Source organism: Trachurus japonicus, chromosome 7 (assembly GCF_045865225.1).
Source record: "Trachurus japonicus isolate A0001 chromosome 7, Traja_1.0".
NCBI classification, from domain to species: domain Eukaryota; kingdom Metazoa; phylum Chordata; class Actinopteri; order Carangiformes; family Carangidae; genus Trachurus; species Trachurus japonicus.
This window is the reverse complement of record NC_140913.1, coordinates 2598412-2620450: the sequence shown is the minus strand read 5'-3', so window position 1 is coordinate 2620450 and position 22039 is coordinate 2598412. Positions and strand designations below refer to the sequence as shown.

The following is a 22039-nucleotide window of genomic DNA, read 5'->3' as shown; positions in this document are numbered from 1 at the left end:
TTAGATACAAGTCAAATGTTCCATCTGGAGAGCTGGACGGACTTATTCTGTGTTTGTTATTATCTGGACAAACAGCTGCTGAACAAAAGGACACATCTATAAAACAATGAAAACACACTCGGCACTCGCTCCTCCCGGCAGGAGAACTTGATCCATTAGCTCCAATAAAAATTTCAGCCACAAAGAGCCCCATCAATAAATCATTGTCATGTTTCAGGCGTGTTCGGTGTGTGTGTGGGGGTCGAGCAACATGCTCAAAGAAAGACTGAGCGTCCCCTAGAGTTCTGCAAGGTATTTTTACTGTGTGAACCAGGTCCAGTTGTTCAAAAGGTAATCTGATCAGATTTTGGATAATGGATTGGATCAAATCTTGAATCTTGTTGAAAACAGATTCTGAGATCAGATTAGATCACATAATCCAATCTTGGTTTTAATCTGGATCAAACTCAAAAACTTTTTAGTAGAATCAGCAAAACTTTGATCCAAAAAATTTGGATTATTCTGATCCCAGCAGTTTGGTGGATTCAAGGTGGATTTCAGGAACAAAATGTCATTTAAATTATATTCAAACAATATTTATAAAGTAGTATATACATATATTGATTTATATTTTGCACCTGATTTTTAAACCATAACAGTGATGAGTAATTAAAGTTAGCTTTTCCCCAACTACTGGATAAGTAAATAAAATTAGAATTTTGAAATGTGAAGTCTGACTTCTATATTCACAATGTATTTGACTAATCTGTACTGTATATTTGCTTCTTTTTTTAAAATTATTATATACTGTATATGGGGTCTGGCTGTTTAAAATACATTGAGGAAACAACAAAGAGCACAGAAATCAATACATACACCCCATTTTAAAATAAACTCACTCTGAGTGAGTCCATGCTGCTGTTCTACCTGTTCTCAGCCTTCAGTGTGACACAGTCACATCTAGAGCACTCATTATCTGGATTTGATTTGGTAATCTTGAAAAGTTTGGATCTGGATCAGACTGATCCAATCCAACTTTGCTTTGAACAACTGGGATAAAATTAAGACAGATTAAATGATCCTGGATAGAAAAATGGGATTTTAAAATCTGGATTATTTTGATCCAGATTAAACCTTTTGAGCAACTGGGCCCTGGAATAATGGGTGAAAATGTTCACACTTGTCCTAAACATCCATGGAACAGTTCACACAATGGAAATGACTTCTGTTGCACAGTGATGAGCACTGATAAAAGTCATCACAACACTCCAGTCACATGGTTTCACTGTTTTGTTACTGCTTCCTCATCTTCATGGGTCACATGCTCCTCTGACATTACTCAAACAGCTACCAATATAATACAGCAGGGATCTTCAACGTGTTTAAGGCCAAGGACCCCCACACTGATGGAGAGATGGAGCAGCGATCCCAACTACTGTATATATCGTCTTTCCTCAATGAATAGCCATTATTCCATTAACAGTGGGATCTCATCTAATGGCCAGGGGCATTGTAATGTTAACACACACAAATAAAGGCTGGCCCCAAACACAGGAAAGGAAAAAGGGAAAATTAAAAAAGGGAAAAAGGGAATTAGAAGGCCCAATTCCAATCCGCCCCCTGAAGACTCAGGCCCTGAACCCTCACTGACTAAAGTGACGTCAGCTCTAAGTGACAGAGTGTGAGAGTCTGTGAGGGTCCAGATGCTGTAAACATGAATGGAACAGCACTTACCCACTCTCACGACACGTTACCTTGACAACAAATGTTTTTAACTCCGCCCTTGGACCGATAATTTACTGTACTTTCAATACACACAAGGTGTGTGTGGGGGACGGACTCAAAACAAAATATTCCTAGATCAGATCTGATCAAGTCATCATCAATAATCACAAACTGCACGTTAATACTGACAGTAAACTTCTTTTTTGTTTTTCTTTCTTTCTTTTTTTTTGGCTCCTGTCCATTAACAATAAAGAGACAGCGGAGCTCTCTCTGACTACATGTGTTAATTTACTTTTTTTTTTTTTAACACTTGCGTTCCGACGGCATCTCATGTGTTTGACTTCACAACGCATCGGTGCTGACTTACGGTAAGGGGGCAGTAAGGGCTCATTCACTGACTCACTGACTTGATGATCTGACAATGGAACAGCCCTCACACACTCACGGACTTCCCGTGAACGCGCCTCTAAGTCAGTGAGTCCGTGAGGGGTCGGATTGGAATTGGGCCGAAATAAAGGCCTCTCTCAACTAAAAGCTTGCCTCCAATAAGGGGCTGGGTATCCTGGGCAGTTGCGTAAATAAAGGCCCGGGTTACTATTTGAGGAAATAGTGTATTGTATAAAATTGTGTTTTATATTAAACTGGGCCTAGTGCCATGTCTAAACCTGCCTTTTTATTGTGCATTGAATATTAAAGGACAATTCCGGGCAAATTCAACTTGGGGGTGTATTTTCCTAACATTTTAGGTCTAAAAGAAGGAATCTGAAGATTTTCAGTTTAGTTGCTCCTGTTGTGCGGTAGTTGTGTCTGTTCCCGCATCGCCATGGCAGCAATGAATGGGAGCGGATGCAAGTTCCGCTGCTTAGGCTGTTTACATCCCTCAAAGCCACAATGTTTTTCCACAGACAGCGTCAGATGGCTACTTAAACATGCACCGAGAAGTTTATTTACTTCAAGCAAGCCGACATGTTTGTAAAACTAGATCTAATTCAAAGTCTTGCGGAGTCTCGCGCGAGACCCAAGTTGCCGTGCTCGGTGTGTTCAGGTGCAGTGGGAGCTACCGTTTGTGTCATAAACACAGGAATATCAACTCTTGACTTGCTTGAAGTGTACATTTTTTCCACAGACAGCGTCAGGTGGCTACTCAAACATGCACCGAGAAGTTATTTTTACTTGAAGCAAGTCAAGAGTTGATATTCCTGTGTTTATGACACAAACAGCAGCTTTCCCACTGCACCTGAACACACCAAACTTGAATTAGATCTAGTTTTACAAACATGTCGGCTTGCTTGAAGTAAATAAACTTCTGGGTGCATGTTTGAGTCGCCATCTGACGCTGTCTGTGGAAAAAAATTGCGGCTTTGAGGGATGTAAACAGCCTAAGCAGCGGAACTTGCATCCGCTCCCATTCATCGCTGCCATGGCGATTCGGGGACAGACACAACTACCGCAAAACAGGAGCAATTAAACTGAAAACTGATTCCTTCTTTTAGACCTAAAATGTTAGGAAAATACACCTCCGAGTTGAATTTGCCTGGAATTGTCTTTTAAGCTATTCAAGTAATACACAGGTTCATATGTTCATGTTTTTATTTTAAACTTACAAGTCCAGTGAGGAGGGTGGCCTTGCCACTGCCATTAATAAACACACTTTGTTAACCGATACCACTGCCAATATCAACGATGTCTGTCAATTGTATGATAATCATGCAGAAACCCTTCAAATTGACATTTTAAACATAAATGTGGAAATGATTTTTTTTTTTTAAGGTACAATATGTAAGAATGTGGCCAAAAACGGTTACTGCAGTCAAATTCAAAACACAGTGATCTCGTTTTTTCTCCCAGTCGTAGCGGCAGCTCAGTGGACCAGACCGGAGGCTGAAATGCCACTGACGCCACCGTGACTGGGAGAGAGCGCTAGGTGGCGCAACATGTAAACACGTAAATTCAAAACATAAACATGATTTGCAGTCTGCAAAAAAAGATTTTTAATGCGAATACTCTGGCTGTACTATTGTTGTTGGTGAGTTCATCATGTTATATGAACATTATTCCTGAGTCTCTGTGACATATTAGGAGGATTTTACAGCCACTTGCTTTAGATTTCTTACATACTGTACCTTTAATTGTATAATCAACAAAAAAAGTTTCTTAAATCATGTGCAAGTGACAACAATGCCTTGTAGTTGTACCTGTAACCACACCCAACAGTGACATCACTGTTCACCAGTTCACCTGTACCTCTGAGCAGCCAGGTGACAAGTTAAACCACTGGAGGTCAGCACGGAGAGGACCCTCACGTCTGTTTAAGTGCTCTCAAAGTTAATCCAGTCCTCTTTTTTTATGTGTTAAATAAGTGTAAGAACTCAGTCTCTGATCTTCTGACAGCATCAGGGGTAATCAGGATAACAGCGGCCCATGTAGCAGTTTGTGGAAGATCTGGGACTGAGTTATGATGGTGTGAAGCGGTGTGGGGAGGCCACGCTGCTGCAGCATGTAGTTATCTAGCTGTCCTCATTTGCAGGGACACGTTCTCCTGCTCAGTGTGTGTCAGGTTGTGTCTGTGTGTGTGTGTGTTTGTGTGCTGTACCTCGAGGTTGTGGACCTGCTCCCTCAGCAGCCTCTTCTCCTCCTGCTCGGTGTTCAGTGCCATCTCCAGCTCTGGTCCAAAGCAGTGAGTTATTGGACAGAGAGCAGCCGACCAGCCTAGCGCTGCCTGCTTAGCTACAATCTTCTCTACGCTCTTCTCTGACAGGCCTAAAGGGGGCGCCGCACACAGCAGGGGCAGTCTGTTAGGCCAGACACACACTACACCAGCTCCTCACTCCTAACGCGACGCCTGAAAGCTTATCTCCAGGGGAGGGGGGGAGGGGTCTGATCTGAGTCGGGGCTTTTCTGGCTGAGCTGCAAAGTCAATCACACCTGCGAGACATCACCGTGCACTGCTTTATCACGGTGTGTTCACTGACACGTTTATGGGAGCTCTCATACGTTCTTGCCTTCCTATGATGACAGGATGATAAATTTGATACATAATCACCGTTTTGTTTACAAACAGGAAGTGAAGGGAGCCAATAAAAGGGTGGTGATATGTAACAAAGTGCTGTCCTGTTCCCCACTCAGCCACTTACTTCACTTCAAGTCTGAGTGTTTATGAGGGAGACGGGCACTGGGCCTGTTAGTGTGATAAATATTCAATTCTACAAATCCAGTAGATACCTCTGCCTGTCATTTACCTGCAGCTTAAAGGGATAGTTCGACATTTTGGCAAATTCGCCTATTGCCATAATCCCTAAAGTCATAGCCGTAGGTTCATTATCAGTGCATGTTGTTTTGAGATCAGCGGGGCAGAGACGCAAGCTGCTCACAATGGTCACACAAACACAACAAAAACAACAAACACAATGGTTGGAGGCGAACGGTACAGGTCCTCTGTCCCTTTAGCCTGGCTAACACCAGACCTCATCTCAATGTAGATTGAGATTCGGTCTGGGAACCACCCGTTAATTTTTTCGTATTTGAGGCGTGGTTTACGAAAGCCCAGAGCTGTTTATTGGGCGCTATGAATGTCTATCAAATGCGTCTGTCCGTAGCTTAGCCAATCGTATCAATCATACCCGATGACGTGTGTAGAGCGACAGAAATCCGATGAGGAAAAAAAACGCTAAATGTTGCTCTTTTTTCAAAATAAACTTGCGGTCGGTCTAAACTTAAAACACTTTCTAACGCTGCATCGAAAGGTAAAGCGTCTGCCGCCATGTTGGATCGACAAGCTATTAACAAAGTCGCTTCGGTGTGTCGTCATCGTCTTGCTGCCCCCTCCCCTGTTCTGTGATTGGCTCCCTCGTTGAGGGAAAATTGGGTCCATGGTTTCCGGGCTGACTTGCAGAGCGAATAATTTTGCGTGTGTCCTAATGTTACATAATCATACATGATTATTTCACAGTGTGGTGAATGTGCAGGTCACAGCTTGTCCACCAGAGCTTTTTGGAGTTGTTGGATTGTGTATTTGATGAGTTCTGAGGGACAGGGGACCTGTACCATTCACCTCCATTGTGTTCGCTGAGCAGCTCACGTCTCTGCCCCGCAGATCTAAAAACAACATGCACTGATACTTAAACCTACTCATGACTATAGGGATTATGGCAATAGGTGAATTTTCCAAAATGTTTAACTATCCCTTTAACACAAGATAGATGTCAGAATGTTGATCAGTGACACTGGCAGTAATTGCATTAGAGGTCAGAGGTCCAGAGGTAGTACGTTATAACAAACCTGAAGGAAAGCTGTGCTAACTCCACCATCAGTCATGGATTAATATGAAGATTAGGATGAAGATTCATCCTCAGAGTCAGGTTAACAGGTGTACATTAGTCTCTGCAGCTCTGCCAGATAATCCTGACTTCAGGGCCTATAAACTCAAATGTCATGGGGTGAAAGTCCCGATTTTTCTTTACAACTTCAAATGTGTCTTTGTTTTTTGTTTTGTTTATAGTTGTTATCAGTTGCTGTTGTTCACTCGGTCAGTTTGTAGTGTGTGTCTGCCCTGAGCCAGCTAGCTGCTCTACGCTTCAGTAAAGTACAGGCTGCAGGTTGACCGTAAATTCTCAAATAAAAAACACACTTGGTTGTCCTGTTGGCCCAACACTTGGGCCAACAGGACCAGAAGGTGTTCGATTAAACATTTAGGACAGGTGGGATTACCCGGACTGTAGCAGATTAAAGGGGAAGTTGATGGGGTAGTATTTGAGAATTTACGGTAAGAGGCACCATAAAGAGCCAAACTGGTGTGTTTACATGCGTCACTCTGTGATCAGGGACAAAGTCTCCCAAACATTCAACAGATTTTAGATCAATTCATTGCTGTTACATCCTCTCTGTGACAGTCAACCTGCATAGACATGGTACTTAAAAGCCAGAGAGATAATCCAGCACAGTCAATGTTTAACCAGCTCTCTAAAGTGAGACTTAAGTTATTTGACTGCGATAACAAAAGTTGTTTTTGAAATAAAGGATGTAAATCTGTAAATTGCTATGCAAAAGTTGATTTTATTAGGTGTGATTTGTTGTGTAAACAGACAAATCAGGAGTAAAATGTGTCAGGTTCATTTTCTGAGTGAACGCTTCAATTGCTGATTTTATTGTGATTTTTTCCTGAATTGATTTTGTTTACAATTAGCAAGTTTTTTGTAAATTTGAATTGGCTCAGTTTGCTTCTATTATTTTCTGACATTCAGCCTAACATTAATGTTCTTGTAATGAATAATTAACTATCTGTTTAAAACACAAAACATAAGTCTGATGGCTAAGTTAATAAACAGTCAAATACCCAAATATGCTGAGTTCAGTGTAAAACTGAAGTGTAAAAACTGAGGCAATAGTAAATATTCCTAATCCTAATAAGATTAATGATTTCATAAATGTATCAACAAATAATTTCAGCTCATTAGAACTGGTTGGTTTCTAGGTGCCTGTGCTGAATAAAATCATTTGGAGAAGAAATATTGATTAAACCTCCATTTATGAGGTTATCTTTAAGCATCAGGTTTCAACTGTGCAGGTTGATTTTCTAACAAACCAGTTTGGTCCTTTAAGGATGTGGTGATGTTGTTATTGAGCAGATGAAGTGAATAAAGTCTGTTCACTGAGGGACATGATACAACACTCCAGTGCAGTGTTCATGTTAATGTTAAAGCTAAAGTCTGGTGATGTTTTATATTTTCCTTCAGATAAACCAATCATATGCCCAGATCCACAGCCCAGTGTTAAGTGTGTGAGAGTGTGTGTGTCTCTTGTGAGCCATAGAGCTTTGTCATTACTATAAACAATAGAGAGCCACTTGTTCCTTCATTACTGCAGTTTACTTCAGTAGGAACCACTGAGCCTGGAGCTGGGGGCCACAGACAGAGGGCAGTGTTGAGAGACGTACTAACACACTGTTGGTTGAGTCTAAACATGAAGAATATAGAACACCACCAGACTGATCCTTTACGGGTGACATCATCTAGATTTTTCCCAGAGCCAAACAACAACGATAAAAACTGACTTCATGGCTCAATCATTCATTTGGATGAATGATTTCAACAATGATGAATACAATCTCATGAAATCAACAACATGACGAGTTTTCCTTCAAAATAAAATCTGAACAGTTTGTGTAGAGTGAAGAGAATAAAGTCCGATCAGCAGGAAGCAAAGCTTATTGTGAAAACTCCTGTTGCTTATCATGAGACATTCAGATGGTTTACTGGTCTGCAAATTAATTACATTTCAAAAGTCATTGAGTAGATAAGAATACCAGAAAAGAACATAAATTAATATATCCATTTATTATAGTATAGTTATTTTACATTGTGCTGAACCATTATATGTATTCTTATCTGTATTTATTATTTATCAGTTCATTTTTTTAACTTCCATTAGACCAGAGAGTTAGTGAATATCACATGAAAAAACAGGAGATCTCCTTTTTGGGAAATTCTGTCTGAGTAAGAATCAGTGAGAAGTAGAAACTCACCATGTAGCTGCTTCTCTGTCTGTTCCAGCTGCGTCTCTCTCTGTAAACAACACAGAAGGGATAAAATGGAATGACATATTTAACATATACTCATTGATACAAATTATGAAAAGAAAGAATCTGGCATTTGTCACACTCCATAGATCCAGAATGACTGTAAGTTATGATCATATTTACCAAACACCTCTATGGTGGAAATTTGAGAAATGTAACTGTAAGAAATGTAAATGTAAGTCATAATAATGATACAAAATAATGTATTAAAGGGATAGTTCACCCAAAATTCAAATTTCACTCATTATCTACTCACCCTCATTTGGATGTTTTTTGGTGTGTCTTTTTGGACGAAGAAAGTTGGTATCCATTGACAACCATTATATGGACAAATACTGCTGCGCGGACCCCCCCGTAACTCAGAGAAGGAACGAAGGACTCTGAAAATTCTCACAGCTCTTAGTCGACATGAGGGTGAGTAGATAATGAGTGAAATTTGAATTTTGGGTGAACTATCCCTTTAATACAACGAAGTAAATTGAATTTTCTCTGCAACAGTACTACAGCTGCTGTGCCAGTGTGTTATCATAGCAACACAAAGTAAGACTGTGTTGCAAAAAGAAAACCAATGTTAATCACCTGTTCCAGTCTCTCATTGGTTCCCTCTGCCAATGGATCCTCCCCTCTCCCTGTGACATCAGAAAGTCCATTGGCACTGGCTGACCCATCGGTCTCTGTGGTAGCACTCTGGTTGCCCTGGGTGACTGCCTGCCTCTGAAGCTCTTTATCGAAGCGCTCCTGGAGAGCTGGAGGGGAATCACACCTCAGTATGATACACAGGTCGACATAACACAGCTGTGTGTGGTGGTGTGCCTCAGGGTTCTTCAGTAGGTCCTCTTTTGTTTGCCATTTTGTTTTCGTATAGAGTTTGCATTTTAGACAGATTTAAGCAAGTATTTGAGTAAGTATTAAACTATATAATTTTTCATAAAGGAAACTGGATTAGATATTAAGCAGATTTGGTGCATTAAAAATGTGCTTTTAAAATGATTTGACATGTCTGTTATTATTATGAAAACCTCAATAAGAACAGAAAAAAAGAAAGATTATTGAGCCCCTTAAAGCAGATATCAGTGGAATGTTTTTGTTAATATAAGTCCTAAATAGTCCTATTTTCCGTCAGCAATCACTTACATGAAGTATTTCAGCCTAAACACGAGTCTCTCCGTCACTCTGCTCTGCTGTAACCCGAGGAGAAAATTTTCCTTGTGGGATACAAGTGTTATCCAATGAGGGGAGAGAACGGCATGAAGGGCTGTGTGTGCAGCCAAGGGATGCGCGTGAATGTGGTGACGTAGCACGAGGACCAATTGATGCCTGACAAGGGCGGGGGCTGCTAACTCATGGTGCGTTCAAGGAAACTCGTACTTTGTGTTTTTCCTTCCTGTGAAGTCATACCAGTTCGATCTGGTACGAGTTCACGGGTCGGAAGTTACGAGTGGCCGTTATAGGGAACTTTCACAGACAACAGGACGGTAAAAACACGAGCTACGGGTTACCTGGAACGCTACCAAGTCGTAGTTGTGACTTGAAGCTGTAATTTACGGTTTCAAAAGCCTGCCTTGAACACAGCATTAGCCGAAACGGCCCTGCCACTGATATCTGCTTTAACTTTTCTCAACCATTGACGAGTTAACTCGTCACAGCCTGCCGAACGTTCAGGACCACTGACGGGTTAACTCGTCAAAACCGTTTTTTTTTTTTTTACAGATTATGATAATAGACACTCTCAGGTACCCTGTGTGTGAATATGGTAGTCCTCTGATATGTAAAACTGTTTTAAACTATAATCAAAACATAATGGTTTTTATAAACTGTGTGATCTTGGTTTTGTTTGAGTAATCGGTCTCCTTGAATGCTGCTCTGGGGACAAAGTGTAGCGTGCTGTACGTCTGTCACTACACTGTGCTGCCAACTTTGCGAATCTAGCGACTTTCCAAACCCTCTTGGCAACTTTTTTTTTGTCTAAGGCGACTAGCGACAAATCTAACGACTTTTTCCGGTGCTGTTAGAAACATTTCTGGTTTGGAGATTCGGACCTGAAAGCACGTTATCACAGCTGTTTTCACCGTGCAGCGGAGCGGGCACTGTGCAGTGTTTTTGGAGAAACCGAGCTCTCTTCTTCTCCTTCCTACTCACGGACGAAAGGGCGGAAAAACATGTCGTTTTGTGAGGAGCACGTTGGAAAGTCACTCTTCAACCACGTGAAAACCGTTTGTTTCTAGGTGATGTACAGAGTTCGCTTCGACGTGAGAAAAAAGGTAAACAAATAGCCAAAAACATGCGGTCCGGAGCGGATCTGCTGAGCAATTAGTGTGGTCGCGAAAGAGTTAAACAAATCCTGTAAATTACCAATGTCACATCAATACACACAAACACACACACACACCTTTCAATTTCTTCTGGAGGGCGGTGTTTTCAGCTTGGAGGCGGAGCAGTTCTCCATCAACAGGACTGGAGGCGGGGTTGGGCGGGGGAACAGGTGCAGAGGCTCCTCCCTCCTCCTTCAGGCCCTTGTTCTCCTTCTCCAGCTGTTCAATCTGTGTACACAGCTAGAAAAACCAAGACAGTATAAACACCAAAGACATGGCACATTATTGACACAGTGCGGTGGATGAGACGCAAACACAGACACACCTTGGAGAGCTCAGTCATCAAAGTGCTGTTCTGTAGCCTGAAGTCTTCCTCCTGACTGTGGAGTTTCCCCTGAAGCATCTCATTCTCACTCAGCAGCGCATCCACCTCCTACAGGAAATTGACGTGTGAGTGGGGATCAAGTCAGATTTATTCTACATTTGCTTTCCATGTATAACTCAATAAACATGGGAGATATAACATTTCTATAGCATACCAAATATAAGAGTTTTCTCATACTGATTCACAACAAGGAATTATAAAAATCTATTTAAATAGAAACTAAAGTAAAATGTCAGAAATAGACACATGTGAACAGTAGAGGGAGCCACTGATCAGTGCAAACCTGAGGTACCCATAGCAACCAGATGAGGAAGACTCACCTGAGCTTTCTTGCTCTTATTCAGCGCCTAAGGGAGAAAAAACAATGAAAAATAAACAACAGATGAAAATGATCGATATGAAATTTCATTAAAATTAAATGGTAATTCGCTTTTTTCACACTGTTATTAAAGGGATAGTTCAACATTTTGGCAAATTGGCCCATTGCCATAATCGATATAGTCATAGCAGTAGGTTCGTTACCTTTATTTGTCGGTGTAAGCTGTTTTTAGAACGGAGGAGCGGGGCATCAGGCTGCTCAGAGCTACGCTATGGAGGCTAAAGGAATTTCTTGGTTTCCCTCATCAAACTCATCAAATACACAATCCCAAAACTCCAAAACGCTTTCATGGACAAGTTGTGACCTGCACAATCACCACGCTATGAGATAATAATGGAACGTTATGAAACGGAGCCGTTTTCGAGGTAAATACAGGGTAAATACAGAGTCTGCTTGCTGAAAAACTGTCCCTGAACGCAACGCGCATCAGCGGTTTTGCATGAATTTACCTCTAAAACAGCTCCGTCTCGTAACGTTCCATTATTATCTCATAGCGTGGTGATTGTGCAGCTCACAACTTGTCCACGACAGCCTTTTGGAGTTGTTGGGTTGTGTATTTGATGAGTTTGATGAGGAAAACCAAGAAATTCCCTTAGCCTCCATAGCATAGCTCTGAGCAGCCTGCTGCTCCGCTCCGCCGTTCTAAAAATTGCTTACACCGACAATTAAAGGTAACGAACCTACTGCTATGACTATAGCGATTGTGGCAATGGGCCAGTTTGCCAAAATGTTGAACTATCCCTTTAATTTAAATACCATATAACTATTAATATAACTAACCCAAACTATTAATTTAATTAATAATAACTGAATGGTCGTTACCTTCTGTGCTTTGATAAAATCTCTTTCCAGAACCACATTCTTCTGACGGACGGCGTTCAACTCTGAAAAACAAACCAACATGATCAGAACTGGACAAATACCTCTTTTTTTTTAACAGTATCCATTAACAGCTTGTAAAAACTCATTTCTCTGGATGAAGGTTTCAAACAGCTCGACCTGAACCGACGAGGTGTTTGAATCGTACCTGAAACCAACACATGAATTATTTCCTTCATTAATAATTACATGCAGCCGTTGTGAACTGGAGGCTGTTAACAGGAGTGTTATTGACTTACTGTCAGTATGTCCTCTGCCTCTTACCCAGTGCATTATATAAGTTTCAGTTCATAACAAAGACTATCCATACTTTTATTTATAATGCCTTCATATTGATTAATGCTTCTAGTTCCAGTAATCACTGTCTGTCTTTGATTGAATAATATGAGATACCGGCATCCATATAAACTATTTAACATGATAAACTAAATATTACAATGGAATAAATTGATCTATTTGTTCTATTCAGTCTCATACTGTAATAGAATGTATCAACAGTAGCCAGGCTCACATGTCATTCTGATTCTCATAATTCTGAATGAAGATTTCATGTAAACTGTTTACATGTGATGTGATCGCTTCCAATGCGGAATTGATCACCTAATTTCTCAGAACAGATGTTTTACAGGCTTGTGACATGCCAGGATTAATCAAAACATCACATGACTGATCAAAGATGGAGATCTATTGTGTGATCAGCACAGCAGTTGTCATTGTTTTGACACGTCAAGGCACTTAAAAAGAGAAGGAGTACAGGAGACCACATCTGCATGCTGTACTTGGAAGCCGCCATATTTGCAATTGAAGTCACTATGCATTTACATCAATACGGAGAACGTAACCAGACAGCATTCCGTTTCACCGCTTAATGTGAACAAACACTTTACTTGAAGCATCGTCATAACAGTGTCATGACACTCTCATAACAGTGTCATGACACTGTTATGACCATGTCATAAATATTATGTCAATGTCATAAGCGTTTATGACTGCTGTCATTAAGTGCCATTCGGTTTTGCAATGACAACTTGACATTGTTTGGGTTGTCTTGATTATGACAACTTGACATTAATCAAAGTGACATGACCAGAAAAGGGCTTTGTCATGACAACTTGCCATTAAAGAAATATTTTCTGTTTAGTTGACATAATGATTATTAATTATTAAAGATTTGTTCTGTAACCTTGCACATCTAATTAATAATCATTATGTCAACTAAACAGAAAATATTTAATTAATGTCGTTGTCATGACAAAGCCCTTTTTCTGATAATGTCACTTTGATTAATGTCAAGTTGTCATAATCAAGACATCCCAAACAAATTTAATGTCAAGTTGTCATGACAAAGACCATTTCTGGTCATGCCACTTTGATTAATGTCAAGTTGTCATAATAAAGACATCCCAAACAATGTCAAGTTGTCATTACAAAACCGAATGACACTTAATGACAGCAGTCATAAACGCTTATGACATTGACATAATATTTATGACATGGTGTGAACGCACCTTTACATGATATCATTTTACTATTGATTGGTTTGGGAGAAGGAATATCCTACTGCTGTGAAACCAAATGAAACATTCAGTTTCCGCATGTTTATTCTGATTGAGCTGTTATGGAGCATTTTTATTTGGTTTGGACATCTAAACCGATTCTAATTGGAATATTTGGCCCTCTGTAAACACAGCTAATTAGGACAAAAAGTTCATATCATCATCTTAAACCACTAAGTTCTGATTGTGTCACAAACACCAAACAGGTGATGATGTTTTTATATTTACATGGGTATACAGAGGTGAGATTACAATGGTATGTGTGACTTTAAATACTTTTTAATAAAAAAGGCAAAAAATGGCAAAAAATATATTTAAAAAAAATAAATAAAATAATAATAATAAGTCAGAACCTTCCAAAACCAAACCATCTGTCAGCTGCAGCCAAGGCCCTTCTACTCCTTTTACTCCCAGTCCTATGTATGTTACGTTTATGCAAACATCACATTCATCAATTTGGGATTGAAACTGAGATTTTAAATCAAAACACGATAACATCATAATATGATAACACCGGGCTGAAATTGCATGTGGCAATTAACACAACTCAGGACTGGCACAATAAATGAAACCCTCCGTGGGTGTTGCATTACTTTAAGTGAAGACTGAACTCTACCTGACACTCGTCTGTGTGCTGAAACCAGTTTTTATTTCCTGATGAATGAAAGCAAGTGGACAAACTGCAGTTAGGACCAGACAGGACACTGACAGGCCGATCTGTATCCATCTGTTTCCTACCTTCAGCTCTGATGGATTAGACTTCAATTCATATCTATCTATCTATCTATCTATCTATCTATCTATCTATCTATCTATCTATCTCAGTTAAAGCAGAAGTAAGCGATCCGGTCGTTTTGGCTAACTTCCTGTCAGTAGATGGAGTTAGCAGTCCCCGCCCTCGTCCCTACGTCACCACATTCACGCGCATCCCTTGGCTGCACACACAGAGAGGACCGCCCCTTTATGCCGTTCTCTCTCCTCATTGGATAAAGGTTGTAGGATACAAAGAAAGTTTTCTCCTCGGCTTACAGCAGAGCAGAGTGACTGACAGACCCGTGTTTCAGACCAAACACTCTATAGAAGTGATTGCTGTCAAAAGATATAACTATTTAAGACTTATATTCACACAAACATTCCGCTTACTTCTGCTTTAAACACAGACGCAGCTGCCACAGTGTCACAGGTTATTACAACAGCAGCCTTGGTCAAGTCGGTGTGTTACAGAGTTTTACAACTGCTTGGATGAAACTTTCTCAACAGCTTCAACCTACAAATGTTTCTTCACATGGGACTTACACACATGAATAAAACTCATGACCTCGGAATGCACACAGCCTTATGGAGTCACAGCAAAACCATGAAAAATAATAGTTAGTAAAAAAAAAAAAAACATAAATAAAGAACCAATTAACTGTGAAAATGTGAAAATATAAGGAGAGATATATAAATAAGAAAAATGCTTTCCTAATGCTTTTTCTTTCATTTATATATTAATGTTTGTATGTCCCATAACTCCATATAACTCCTGTGATCTGAATCAGTTCAACATGTAGTTTCACAGTATTTCTCCATATCTTGACTCATAATTAGTCATGGCCTGGACCTGCTGCACAGCAACATGTTTCTTTCCTCTTCTTACAGTGGAATGTTGTAATGTCCTCACTTTCTGTTCCTGTAGTGTAAAGTGTGCTTTGTGGTTCAGGGTAACAGAAGTTAGTTGAGAGATGACAGATATTAACATTGTGATCTTTACAGTAAAGCTGCGGTCAATGAGGAAAAACAAAAATAAAAGTAAACGTTTCCTTGTTGCTTCAGCTCCGTCTCATCTTTTTGATCTGAATTGATTTGTAACATTGTGAGGGTTTCACTTTGGAATCTGGGCTTTTGTGATGACGTTCCTCTCTCTCACCTCGCAGGAGCACACATCATTTCATTGTATATTTTCTGTTATTAAACAGTGACAATAAAGGCAACCTTGAATCTTGAATCGGATCAGATCGGCTGCACAAAAAGATAGAGGGCTCCAAACAAATGAAAAAGTAAACACAATCTGTCAGAAAATAGGGATGACACGGAGCAAAGATTGAGCCCAAATGACATGAGATCCACCTAGTGAGCAACTGGGATGTTTCTTTTTACTTTTCACTGAAATAAACCAAATAATTGATTGATTGATTCAATAGAAAATAAACAACAGAGGAGCTGCTAAAAAAAAAGTAAACATGTAAAGCACAGAGATGTTTTACCTGCTGTGTTCTTCCTAAGATCATCAGACAGCTGATAGTTCTGAGTCCGCAGCTCCAACAGCTGAGCCTGCACACACACACACACACTTCACATTATCACCTTGTATCAAATTTATCACATGTAATTACCTTGATTTCCCTCTGCTCTTTAACCTGAACCACTAACTTCAGATGAGGAGTGAAGACTCCTCATTCAGCTGCTGAAGCATTTAAACTTTAAATTACAGCTCAGTGTGTTTCACCACACTTCAAAGGGGGATAGATGAAAACATACAAACTGTTCAACAGAGATGAGAAGAGATGAGATGAGATGACAGTACCATCCTGAGCCTCAGGGCTGATCCCACATATTCTTATCAATCTGCGTCAGCTACAATAAAGCTTATCAAAATATGATCCTTAATTTTTCCTGTTTTTTTTTTATTTGTTTCATAATTAAGACATTGTAAATGATAACAGATGATAAAATAAATGTGCTAGCAAAATTTAAAAAAATAAAAATAAATAGGGCTGGGAGAAAAAATCGATTCACATAAATATCGCGATATCTTTTTTGACGATTTTTAAATCGATTTTTTTTTTTTTCAAAAATCGATTTTTTTTTTTTTGAAAAAAATGTTTTGGGAATTTTTTTTAAATATTGTGCAATGTGCATTTGTTAGCCTTTTTTACATACAGAGAGTACAGGTTTTGAAAAGGGTTTAAATTCACTTTATAATGGAGTATGTTAATTTATAGGCTCCTACAGTATTTGTGTGCAGATAAATGTTAAAAATGCAGACTAAAAATCGAGAGAATCGGCAATATCGTAGAATCGCAATTTAAATCGAATCGCCATCCAAAAAATCGTAGAAGAATCGAATTGGGAGAAAAGCATATCGCCCCAGCCCTACTAATAAACAACACCAAATATTCCGTGTGAGATGCTGCCAGATAGAAGCCTCTAAGTGGGTTCCTCCAGTTAAATAAAATACACCTGGCTGCTACAATAAAACCTGACAGATTACACTCTAGTTGTTTGAGCCACTATTCAAGGTTTTCTTTTATTAGTCTCTTTCAAAAAAAAAAAAAAAAAAAAGCCAAAATCCAGTTACTGTACTCCAACCAGACTCTATACTCGACATTTTGCGTCACGTGAGAATTCAAAAACTGGAGAAATATGCTGATTTTACTGAACGCTGATGGTGAATCTCATCAACTGTTTTGTTCAGTGAATTTTGAGTCTCTTTACAAACCTCTGGTTAGAATAAACCTGGCCTGTGTGTGTGTCTGGCTGGTTAGTTCACTCTGAATGGGGTCAGCTCAAAAGGGTTTCTCAAAGATATTTCACGCTGGTCGGTAGAATCAGTCCAGTCTTCATTTTATCTAAGCCACAGTCAAAGTCTGTCATTGTGAAACCAGACCTTCATCTGATAAGTGATCTGACAGAGAAGGTGTAAACATATGTATGTACATAACTTGGTAACAGTGGTCACAACAAGACGTGCATGTTAGCACAATGGTGCAGGGTTACGCTGTGTTCACTACAGCACTGACTGACAAGTGTGGAATGTTAGAGCACCAGACATCTTTGTTTCTCAGTCACTATTCATACAGGCAGAGCGTTTGCAACTTAATTATACTAAGAAATAATTAGTTCTTATGACACTGGAGATGCAAGATGAAAAAAAAACAGTCCAGGCAGTGAGTTACCCCGCTGACTGACATGACTGTCTTCTGTCCTTCAGTCTGGACCAAATGAATCAACCTAGAGATGTGACAGCTGCCTAACATCAGGGAAACTAATGAGCAGACACCATGATTATTAAAAAAAACAAAACATATATTTGTTATTTCAGTTGGAATGGTCATTTTTGTATTTTGATTTTACTAAAAAATTGACAGTGATGTTAATTCTTTTTTTTGCAAACCAGGATGTCTCTGCAGCACCACGGTGCTTATGGTGCACAACAATGTGACACCATCCTGCTATTTAGATAGAACAATTTTGATTCTATTACTACGCTAATTGAGCAGCGCTAACACACAAACACTAAGGAGAACTTGAGATGTGTGTGTGTCTGTGGCACAATCACGTATTGGCATTGGTTTAATAACATCATACACGGAAGCAGAGATGGACAGAGTATTCGACCCCAGTACTTGAGTAAGAGTACAAATACTACTGGTCAAAATTTACTCTGTTACAAGTAAAAGTAGCTCAGTCGACATGTTACTCGAGGAAGAGTAAAAAAGTACTTGCTTTTAAAGGTACTTAAGTATCCAAAAGTACATGATTTTAAATGTACTTTAAGTAAAAGTAAGAATAAGAGTAAATTTCTTATTTTTCACATCAATTAATTACTTTTTTTTTTTTTTTTAATGAATATAAGGACCTTTTAACTCTTGTTTCTGAGAATTAACTCTTTGAAAGCAGCTGCACTGATGTGCTGCTTTTAGGGGTTAGGGTTTCCTTCTTTGACAAACACAGCTTGTGTCCAATAGGATTTTAGAAAAAAAAAAGAAAGAAGTAACGAGTACTTTTCAGCCTTCCTAGAAATCAACACGAGTAAAAGTAAAAAATCTTTTGTCTTGGAAATGTATTCAAGTAAGAGTAATAAGTAGAGAAATCTAATACTTAAGGCTTAAAGTACAAATACTCAAGTAAATTTACTCCGTTACTGTCCACCACTGCATGGAAGGATACGGCCTGAACTATAAAGGAATCAGACGCTGCATTACTCAGTAAATATGCAGTAGTCTAAGTTGATGTGCAGCACAGCCTGCAGCCTCCATGGTGGCCACAGAGCTGGCTCACCTGGCTGTCAGACACCACAGCCTGCAGCCTCCATGGTGGCCACAGAGCTGGCTCACCTGGCTGTCAGACACCACAGCCTGGCTGCTGAGGCTGCATGGGCTCTGCTGCAGGACTGGTGGTTGCATCCAGGTGTGCTGACTGACCCCCAAACAGCAGCCCTGTCTGCAGTCAGCATGCTAACAGGTGTCGGTGCGACAGCAGTAAACAGACTCCTATTGCTCTTCTGCTCCCTCCCTGGATGTCAACTTGTTTATTTACGTGACTGTTGCTGTGACGTTACGGTGTTGTGGCCCTACTGGTTCCTAATTTAACTGGTTACGGTGCTGAACAGCTGCAGATGTTTTGCGCTCCCTCAGCAGATTCGTCACAAATTCACAAACATACACAACATATTACCAGCGAGTTTCAAGCCACAATTCACATCTACCGCGGCGAATATGCTGCTGTGAGTGAGCACTAACAGTTACGTACCAGCCACATGGAAAAAAAAAAATAAAGTGGAGAAAAAATAATCTTCACATATTTGCGTGGAGCGGGACTCGATCTCGCTTCAGCAAAACCAATTACACCACTAATCACCTGCCTACCTCTGTGAGCCACTCAAGCTCACAGGTGTCAGCCGCTTCACTGGATATCAGTCAATTACGTCACTACAGGTAACGTTTTGACTCGAGCTGATCTGAAACAACTTGTTACCATCGGTTTGCCTTTGAAATACACGGACAATGCCTCAGTGTTTATTGTTCTCTTTCCTCCAGTCTAATCGACATATTCAGCGCTACACTTCTCTCCGCCCAACACTACACACTATGACAAAGCCTGTCGTGTTGAGAAAATGATGAACTAGCTCGGAAATACTGTCAAAATACGCTGAACAATATGTAAACAAAAGCGAAACACTTGAGCCACTGCATGTGTACATGGTTGAAAAGTACGACTTGCATTTAATCGCATTACTGTATTGCGAATGTTTTGTGTACTTACATTTCTTTACACTTCTCTACAGATCTTATAAAACGCACAACGTATTTATTGGCGTGCATTAAAAGAAATGTTCACTTCAAGTCGCCGTGGTTCGCGGAAGAGATGTTACCTGAGTCTACCTGTTTCGATCTGCCTGATGATGCGTTCAAGGGAACAGGGCAGCGTCGGACGTCGGCCATTTAGATCGCCATGGACCCAAAACTGTTTAGTTCGTCAGTTTTTTCTGTGAATGTCAAACTAGTTTTAATTAAAATGTATACCTTTACAAAGGGCAATGATAAAATATGTCGGCACACGAAATCTAAAGCATCAGACCATTCTATAAACACATTTCAAACAATCGACTCACGTCCGACGCTGCCCTGGTCCCTTGAACGCATCATATTCACCGCAGCCAGAAACAGCTAGACTCAGAGCTAACTTCACCTCTCTTCCTCGAACCACGGCGACTTTAAATGGACATTTCTTTTAATACACGCCAATAAATACGCTTTGCGTTTAATAAGATCTGTAGAGAAGTGTAAAGAAATGTAAGTACACAAAACATTCGCAATACAGTAATGTGATTAAATGCAAGTCGTACTTTTCAACCATGTACACATGCAGTGGCTCAAGTGTTTCGCGTTTGTTTACATATTGTTCAGCGTATTTTGACAGTATTTCCGAGCTAGTTCATCACTTTCTCAACACGACAGGCTTTGTCATAGTGTGTAGTGTTGGGCGGAGAGAAGTGTAGCGCTGAATATGTCGATTAGACTGGAGGAAAGAGAACAATAAACACTGAGGCATTGTCCGTGTATTTCAAAGGCAAACCGATGGTAACCAGTTGTTTCAGATCAGCTCGAGTCAAAACGTTACCTGTAGTGACGTAATTGACTGATATGCAGTGAAGCGGCTGGCACCTGTGAGCTTGAGTGGCTCACAGAGGTAGACAGGTGGTTAGTGGTGTAATTGGTTTTGCTGAAGCGAGATCGAGTCCCGACCCACGCAAATATGTGAAGATTATTTTTTCTCCACTTTATTTTTTTTTTCCATGTGGCTGGTACGTAACTGTTAGTGCTCACTCACAGCAGCATATTCGCCGCGGTAGATGTGAATTGTGGCTTGAAACTCGCTGGTAATATGTTGTGTATGTTTGTGAATTTGTGACGAATCTGCTGAGGGAGCGCAAAACATCTGCAGCTGTTCAGCACCGTAACCAGTTAAATTAGGAACCAGTAGGGCCACAACACCGGCACTGAGCCCACTGGTAAACACACACCGCCTCACACCCCGTGACTCTCATCAGGGCGAGTGTCCCGTGGCTGCGAAGTACATGTCAGCTATAACCGACGGACGGAGAGAGCAGTGTTAGCAGCAGGAAGCTAACTCCAGGCTCCCTCTCTCTGGTTTCTTTTGGTCCTTCCGGAGGAGGAGGCTAAGCTAAGCTAAGCTAAGCTATCTCTGCAGACAGCGAGCTAACTGCAGTGCACAGCCACAGAGCGCTGCCTCTTGTCTCGTTTATTGTCCATCAGAAAAGATGCCAGCTCAAACCAACCAACACCTCCCTGACATTATTACATTAAACCCGTGAGCCCCCCCTCCCTCCCTCCCACCCCGGGCTAATGCAGGACGCTGTCAACTACTTCCACCCCTTTAACGACTAACTGTTAGCATCGTCGAGCTAACGCCCCTGACAGGTGTTCCCCGGCTGTGACAGCTACCTGTGCGGGAGCCCACCGACCTCAAACCGTCGCCGTCGTGTTTTATTTTTGCTCACCTGCATCCGATGGAACTCCTCCTCTGACAGAGCCTGCGACAGAGCCATGTTTACCTGGGATGCTTTGCTAGCTAGCAGGCTAAGCTAGCGGGGGGAGACAGAGCAGCTAACAGAGAGGAGAGCAGCATAGAGGTGGAGACGGGACAGAGCTCTCACTCTGACGCTGTTTCCGAGGACCGGGGAGGAGGGGGTGAACTAACACAGTGTTGTGGTGGCAGGCAGTCCGGGAGGACTGTCAACCTCCGGGTGGGTCCACTCCATAGACAATGGTGGTGGAAGAAGTGCAGAGAGTTAAATATCATTTTCCAGCCTGGCTTCAATAAAGTAGAACATTAATCAGTGAAAACATCATCATCTAGAAATAATTTGTATCATTGCAGCAGAGACAGGTAGCCTAGATTTTTCTCTAAATATGAGTATGAATCCTGCGAAAGACGATTAGTGCCACTGTGGGGGGAAAAAAC

General features: G+C 40.7%; 1 protein-coding gene across 6 annotated transcripts in view; it reads right to left on the bottom strand.

Moving 5' to 3' along the window:
• Positions 1-21823, bottom strand: part of gripap1 (GRIP1 associated protein 1) — a 72032-nt gene extending 50209 nt beyond the window's left edge. For 3 of the 6 annotated variants that reach the window (XM_085780792.1, XM_085780793.1, XM_085780795.1), the window contains exons 1-9: positions 21576-21761; positions 16036-16102; positions 12177-12238; positions 11296-11322; positions 10916-11023; positions 10668-10830; positions 8858-9024; positions 8225-8264; positions 4298-4464 (exon numbers count right to left, since the gene is read on the bottom strand). In XM_085780792.1, coding sequence (XP_085636918.1) covers positions 4298-4464; positions 8225-8264; positions 8858-9024; positions 10668-10830; positions 10916-11023; positions 11296-11322; positions 12177-12238; positions 16036-16102; positions 21576-21623 — 849 coding nt within the window. In that variant the 5' untranslated portion in view covers positions 21624-21761. Of the gene's footprint in view, positions 1-4297; positions 4465-8224; positions 8265-8857; positions 9025-10667; positions 10831-10915; positions 11024-11295; positions 11323-12176; positions 12239-16035; positions 16103-21575 lie in introns of all 6 variants that reach the window. The other 3 variants (XM_085780794.1, XM_085780796.1, XM_085780797.1) reach the window with 2 other exon arrangements.
• Between the last annotated feature and the right edge of the window lie 216 nt (positions 21824-22039).